At 46.6% G+C, this 7527-nt stretch overlaps 1 protein-coding gene across 1 annotated transcript; it reads left to right on the forward strand.

The window, feature by feature from the left end:
• On the forward strand, window positions 1-7341 carry MAP1LC3B (microtubule associated protein 1 light chain 3 beta). The gene is made up of 4 exons (XM_083370464.1): window positions 1-151; window positions 1561-1616; window positions 4859-4965; window positions 6169-7341. Exons 1-4 carry the CDS (start codon window positions 112-114, stop codon window positions 6341-6343), a joined length of 378 nt encoding a protein of 125 aa, XP_083226590.1. The 5' UTR covers window positions 1-111; the 3' UTR covers window positions 6344-7341.
• Window positions 7342-7527: the final 186 nt, after the last annotated feature.

Consider the following 7527-nt stretch of genomic DNA (forward strand, 5'->3'; position numbering starts at 1 on the left):
AGGCGGGGCGGCGCCGGTCAGCTGACCCCGGGAGGGCGGGGGCAGGAGGAGGAGGAGGAGGAGGCCGGGCGCTGCCGAGGAGGCCGCAGAGACGCCGCCGCCGCCGCCGCGATGCCCTCGGAGAAGAGCTTCAAGCAGCGACGCACCTTCGGTGGGCCCGGGGGCAGACGGGCTGGGGGCGCCGCGGAGGCCGGCAGAGGCCGGGCGGGCTGCGGGCGATGGGAGTCGGAGTCTTCCCCGAGGAGGGCGGGAGGGGGCCCGGCTCAGAGCTGGGATCCCGCTCCCCTTTGGCCGCAGCCCCTTGGTCCCCCACAACAGCCCTGCGGAGGAGGCCGGGAGGGGGGAGGGGGGAGGGGGCAGGGCGAGGGAGGCCTTTCCCCCTCCCCGCTGGGAAGGACGGAGGATCCCCCCCACGACCCCAACCCTTTTCTCCAGGAAGCCCCCCCGAGAATCCCGAGCCCTCCAGCCCCCTCCCGGGGCCCAGGCATGCCCCCCCACGGGGACCCCCCCCGCCTGGAGCTGGGCAGCCTGTCCGCGCCAGGGCTGCCCGGGCGGCTTCTCGGAATCCGGGCGTAAACAGGCCTGGCGCCCGTCACTTCCGCCTGGCAGGCGGGCATGGTGGGCTGGCTGGCAGGCACGCCTTCCCCGGGAGCCCGGCGGGCGCCGGGTTGCAAGTGCCGGTCAAGGTTGGGAGGCCGAGCGGGTCAGGCAGGGCGATCCGGGTCCTGGGGCGGTTGGGGGGGGCGGCAGGGGCCTTCCTCTGCAAATGGAGGGGGGGAAGAGCCCTGCAGCTCCCCAGGGAATCGCCGGTGCCCGGCGCATTGCCAGGGTTCCTGCAGCAGAGGCCAATCCTTCCTTCAGGTGTCTCGTGAGACGACCTGATGGGCACCTCCGAAGAGCCGGGTTAGTTGTTGTGGTTGCGGAGAGGCTGAATCACAGGTGATTATTGCCCTAATTGCACGGCTGACTGCCATACTCAGGGGCAGGTGACTTCCCACAGGCCAGAGGCAGAAAAGGGGAAGAAAATATCGAAATGGGTTTTTACCATTGGGAGGGGAAAAAGAAATATCTGTTTTTGCAAGGCTTGTGAATTGGTTTGTTTTCTACTGGAGTTTTAAGTTCAGCTGTTAAATGGAATAATTCAGGCTTAAATGTGATTTTCTTTCTCTCTCTCTCTCTTTCTGCATAAGAGGACTGTGTTTTGTGTGGTTGATTCTGTTTTTGTTCTGCCTAAACTGGTTTTCCTGCTTCTCTGGTAAGGCGGAAGAAGAACTGGGACTTTGTTTTGTTTTTGTGCTACTGAAAATGAAAGTAAAGGTCACGTTTGCTGCTTGTTTTCGTTTAGGAAGCATTTATTGTCCACCAGCACTGCAAATAGACCCATATCAAGGTGTGGGGTGGGGGAGAGGAAATCTTAACTCGTCTAGGCCATAGCAGTAGAAATAACCGCTGGCTACCTTTGTATTTTTTGAAGGGGTTCGAAGCTGATTTTAAACAAGCCTAATTAGTTTCTTTTTGTGGGATAGAATTTAGCAATAACTTTTCTTTTTCCCCTTTTAGAACAAAGAGTAGAAGATGTCAGACTTATTCGTGAACAGCATCCAACAAAGATACCGGTGAGTTGGCTTCAAACTGGTCCCTCTAATGGTGAGACTTGGTTAACAGTATCAGCAATATCTGAGGGCAGAGGGTCTAAAGAGTTAATCAGTTTGTTGTTGTTGTAGTCATAATTAGCGAAAGATACTTTGCCCTGTGTTGTTTATTTTAAAGAAGGTTACACATTTGTTTTGCTCCAGAGCTCAATTTCTGATTGCAGCTGCCTTTTCTTTTAATATGTAACTGACTGGAGAAAGGAAATAGATTGAAATAACAGGGAGAACTGGATTCACAAGCTTCCGATTTATTTTGAGAGAGGAAGATCTAGAGCAAGAGAAGAATTCATTCCTCCGATGCAGTTTGAAGCTCCTTTTCGCTATTTCGTTAAGATGTTCTTGATAATATTTCTGTGGCCCTTGAGTGAAAACTCAAGATTGCATGCCACAAAGGGACCAAAAGTATACTTCTATTTGAAGCATCGCAAGACAGCAACAGAATCATTACTACAAAATAATAAATTCGTCCAAATGAATAAAGCCATATTAGATGTTGAAGAACGAAATGATGCCTATGTTGATAACTGGTAGCCTCTCTCAATTATACTATTCCCAAAGGTCTGTTCCCTGTTGTACATCTAGTTGGGAAGGAAATACAGACGACTTCCAAAACTTCGTGAGCTTGTGTAGGAAATAAGGAAATAGTGATAGAGCTGGACAGATCAGGCAGAGCAATAACAGAACAACAAAACTTGGAAGGGACCTTGGAGGTCTTCTAGTCCAACCCCCTGCTCAGGCAGGAAGCCCTATACCCTTTCAGACTAATGGTTAGCCAATCTGTTCTTAAAAACCTCTGGTATTCTTGGGCACTGAACACGAGGCCCAAGAATAGTTCTGTTCACAAGGATTTCTCAAATACCTTTGAACCCTATCTGCTTTTGTTGACTTCAGCCTTTTGCAGCCCCTGTCCCAAGAGGGGCTTGGGCAGATTGCGGGGGGGGGGGAGGGCATTGGAGTTAAGGATATTCTCTGAATTGATTGTCTCTTTCTAGGGTAAACCTGCACACTCTTCTGTGCTGTAGGATTGTGTACCTAGAATAGAGGTCAGCCACCTCCCATAGGGCTCCTGACCTTGTACCCCTCTTTTCCTGAGCCTATTCCAGGGAAAGATGCCGTTGCTTTAAAGAGCATCTGATGGGCTTTGTTCAGAACATTTAAATGAAAGGAAACCACTACCGCCACCACAATGTTAAAATGACAAAACTGGATTAGAAGAAAGTAAAAAAGGGGATTTCCGTCCTCTGGTCCAATGATAAGCCCAGGGAGGGTGCAATGTGACTTGTGCTTGCCCGATTTTGCTGTCTTAGATGCTTGTGCAATTCTTGGGCAAATCCCACTGCAGGCAGTGTGCAGTTTTTTAAGTTCTCCTGCTCACTGCAAAAGATAATATGAAACCATCATTTCCCAGTCATGTTCTCAGAGCAAGGAACAAAATTCAGAATAGCCTGACTGGCATTTTCAGTATTGTAGACCAGCTGGGGGCCTTATCCCCCACGCCCTTCCCTCCGGATTGTCCAGATCAATGGCTGATTAGGCTGCAGCACATGTTACCCCTCCCCCCACCACCTGGTTAAGGGGGTCTTGTGGACCAGTCAGGACAGTCTTTTGCCCCTGATCCGTTTGCAATTTCAAGGAAGGAAATCAGGTCAACTGCATGGAACAGACTCCTGAAAGGCCATTGGATGTAGCTGCTGAGATGATCCTTGGCAATTTTTAAAATTTATTTATCTCTCCATCATAAAAGTAACCTAGCAGAATTTGTGGTCTTTGGGAATAGCCTGTGAACTGAAGACATGACATCAAGAGTGTCTGGAGTTGGATGAGGGAGTAATTTCCATCAAATAAAGCAGTAAATAATGAAGGAATCATTGTGCATTTGTTCGTTTTCTTTTTTAACTTGCGTAATTGATTTGTTTGTTCATATATGTTGTAATACAGTACTTCTAATCCACCCCATCTGCAGGGATCCTGGGCAGTTTGCAACATCAAACAGGGAAAAAAATATAACTAGATGAGAATTTGTACAAGAAAAGAAAAATCAAGCCCTGGTAAAACTCAAGATAGGTATTATTATCAGCCAAAATTAAAATCAGCATATTTACATTTTTCCTTTTTTTCCCCAGTGCCAAATGTAGCAGGAAATTCTCAAAATTCTGTTTGATTTCTAAACACACAGCCCTTTGTATTGAAACTATGAAATCTGTTACTTTGAAGAACGTTGGTTTTTAGGTTTGAAGCCCAAGTAATCCTTTTCTTTCCAAAAAGAACTAACCATGGGGCAAGCAGTTGCATCCAGTTCCATTTTTATACCTGTCATATGATCTCTTTAGTCAAATCGACACTGGCCTGTCTTAAGTAATGGCAGCAGTTCTGCTTTAAATAGGCTTACATAATCTCTTTCAATGGCACCTCTCTCTTTCTCAATGACAAAAAAGTTGTCAAGATGCTCCTTTGCTTAACAAAGAGCCAGGTTATACTGTATCAGGCTGTAAGGATCAAGCATTCTTCTGTAATAGGGTTCAGATTGATTTTTCAGAGCATGTAAAAATGGGTAAAAAATACAAACAATAGAACTCTTTTGAGCTGATCTTTCTGCACAGACTGTCTGGGAGCCAATCTCATTGAAACGTATAATTTATATTGTGTGGGCATGCATAGGGTTGTATTATGAACGTCTTGGATGTAATGCTTGGCTAATCAATTCCTTTAGAAAACAAATGCAGTTACTCTGTAGGTTAAAAAGTTTTCTTCTGGGGCCATATTTACAAATGGCATCATTTCCTCAGTGGCCTCAAAAGAGCAGAGATAATGTCTGGGCAAATGTTGGATTGATGATGATGATCTGTAGTGCCTTTTATTTAGAACCTCATTTTTGTTACTTCCTTGATTTCTCCTGCAATCGCCTCTATCTTCTCTTGTTTTAAACCTATCGTGATAATTCTTGACACACTAAAGCAGGATTTTCATTAAAAGAAAGGCAACTAGATCCACGAATATCAATATACCCTTTGTGTTGTTCAAGGTGTTGGTTTTAAATACTGCCGAGTAGAAATCGCAGGTAACAATATGAAGCCCGTGCTTGTAATACCAATGAGCATGGGTTAGAAAAACACAGTTCCATTTTGCGCCAATCCAGCCATAAAATGTGAATTTAAAGTTGCCTGTCACATTCCAACGTTTGCTTCTACTCTCGGCATCTTTTTCAGGTAATTATCGAAAGATATAAAGGAGAGAAGCAGCTTCCCGTTCTGGACAAAACAAAGTTTCTGGTTCCCGATCACGTCAACATGAGTGAGCTTATCAAGATAATCAGGTATTTAACCTGTAATCATTTGCATGCAAATTCACTTTCTCAGTGGGTTAGGACGCTGAGCTTGTCGATCAGAAGGTCGGCAGTTTGGCGGGTCGAATCCCGACTGCTGCGTAACAGAGTGAGCGCCTGTTACTCGTCCCAGCTTCTGCCAACCTAGCAGTTCAAAAGCAGGTAAAAATGCAAGTAGAAAAATAGGGACCACTACGGTGGGAAGTTAACAGCGTTCCGTGCACCTTTGGCGTCTAGTCATGCCGGCCACATGACCACGGAGACGTCCTCGGACAAGCGCTGGCTCTTCGGCTTTGAAACGGAGATGAGCACCGGCCCCTAGAGTCGGAAACGACTAGCACGCATGTGCGGGGGAACCTTTACCTTTACCTTTAAGAAACAAAAGGCCACCAGTTTTTACTGGGACTCTGTTGGCTAAGAACTCTAGGCATTGTTGTTCTGCAATATTAGGAGAATGTCTAAGCCAAGACAAGCTACTATAATGGGTAACTCAGCCAGGATTCCACAGGGCTCAGCTGACTTGTGGCAAAACCCAGATCTTAAAAGGCAGCCTATCCTCCGCTTACTCAGGGGTAAAGCTGAAGACGGGCAGGTGCTGTTGGGCGTTGCTGACCGAAAACTGCTGGTTGTCCCAGAGGTGCTTCTCCAAAAGGCAACTGGACTTGCTTGGTTTTTCCTTGAAAACTTTTTGCTTCTCATCCAGGGAGCTGCTTCAGTTCTGACTGAGTCAGTACTTTTGGGACAACCGTGAACTCAATAACATCTCCCTAGACCCCTGCTGGTTGGTATGGAGAAGGGTGGGTCTATTCCAACCTGAGCAAACTAGGTGGAACCTGGAAAAGGATCCCAGGGTCTGTGCAATGCATTGACGGAGAGGAGGGGGAAAGGATTCCATTTTGTCAGCCCATTCAAAATCTGTGAATGGCCTCGGTGAGCCTGGCAGCCACTGTCCTGGCGGTGGTGGCAGGCGCCCAGTCCCTGGAGGTCTGCGTAAGAGGGAGAGGCTGAGAAACGCTTCGGAAGATCAGCTGAATTGGGGGCGATCATTTCTGGATGCGATAAAGGGGACGAGATTGTCATCCCTTCCTTGGGGAGTTCCTGAGGCCAGTTGGCCTGCAGTCAGCCTGCTGAGCTGAGCGCTGGTGCTGGCGTGGGTGGCACACCTTTCCTGAACCGCTTCCTTTTCCCTTCCAGACGGCGGCTGCAGCTGAATTCCAATCAAGCTTTCTTCTTGCTGGTGAACGGACACAGCATGGTGAGCGTCTCCACACCCATTTCGGAGGTGTACGAAAGTGAAAAGGATGAAGACGGATTCTTGTACATGGTGTACGCCTCTCAGGAAACATTTGGCATGAAATCCTCCATGTAAACCTCTTGTCCCCCCACCGGCTTGTAGCCTAGCCTAGTTTTTATCCTTCCCCCCCCCCGCCCCCGCCCCTTTGCTCAGAAAAAAGAAAGGGATATCGCGCCACTGATCTGCTCAGAGTAGTTGTGCTTTGCGGGATGTTCTTAACATCCTTTCCTTTTGTTTGTAAATATTTAACAGATGAGTGCCAGTATTTGGACAAGCAGCCCAGCTTTGTAGACCCGCTATACATTTGCACAGGCATACTTGCTTTTTAAAAGCCTCTGGAATTGGAGCAAGACCCTAACGTGCATGTCGACAATAATAGTAATAATAAAAATGGTGTTACTCAAAACATAGGAACTGGGGTAAATGTTAAATAGCCAACTGAAATACATCTGTGTGATATATCCTGCTAATTTATATTTCAGCTCCTAAAAACTGCTTCTCCTCAAAGGCAGAAGTTAAAAGTCTGCCTCTTTCATTTTCTTGGTGTTTGGAAAATCAGTGCGGGGGGGGGGGCGGGGGGAGAGAGAAAAGGGTTAATTCCCTGGTATTGCTACTTTAGACAATATCAGCAAAACACCAGATTCCTCATTATAACTATATACCAAGCATAGCTTTAGTTTAGGAAGTGTGTATTTTAAAAATTAGGTTATGTACCGTACTTAACAGTTAAGAACGTTGCTCCAATATATTTGTATTCTGTCCTGCATCTTTTTTTCTTTTTCTTTTAATCAAATCCGCCCATCTCGCTCTCCCAAAAGAGGGCTTCCCTTTATCCTTCAAATGGTAATAACAAGCAAGCGGTCAGATCAGGTGCAGGCGAAGGCAAGCTTTTTAGCCATCACCTTTGGGTGTCTTCATCTTTTCACCCACCGAGTTCTTGAACTGGGACAGGTAGAACAAAGATTGAATCTGCATTGCATCCATGCTGAAATCCTTGGCTTCCTTCTGTTTTAATTTCACACTGAACATAATTTCACTTTATTAAAGTCTAGACTGTATCTAAAATGACAAAAGAGTGCGTGTGGATTCGATTGCTACAACTTTGTATCTGCTGCATGTTGACTGAATTTTCATTTTGTTGTGAGTCCTGTGCAGAAGTATTTCAGATATCCGTTTGGATACTTCAGAAATGTAAATTTACTGTTATTTATGAATGTGTAGGTAGAATGGTGTTGTAGAGAGCTGACTTCCAGCAAGGA

The sequence above is a fragment of the Vipera ursinii genome (assembly GCF_947247035.1).
Source record: "Vipera ursinii genome assembly, chromosome: 10".
NCBI classification, from domain to species: domain Eukaryota; kingdom Metazoa; phylum Chordata; class Lepidosauria; order Squamata; family Viperidae; genus Vipera; species Vipera ursinii.

Bases quoted from the DNA above. Each gene is read 5' to 3' on its own strand.
- MAP1LC3B (XM_083370464.1), top strand. From the start codon at position 112: ATGCCCTCGGAGAAGAGCTTCAAGCAGCGACGCACCTTCG. The intron at 1,617-4,858 runs GTGAGTTGGCTT...CATCTTTTTCAG, and splicing joins AGCATCCAACAAAGATACCG to GTAATTATCGAAAGATATAA. The intron at 4,966-6,168 runs GTATTTAACCTG...TTTCCCTTCCAG, and splicing joins GAGCTTATCAAGATAATCAG to ACGGCGGCTGCAGCTGAATT.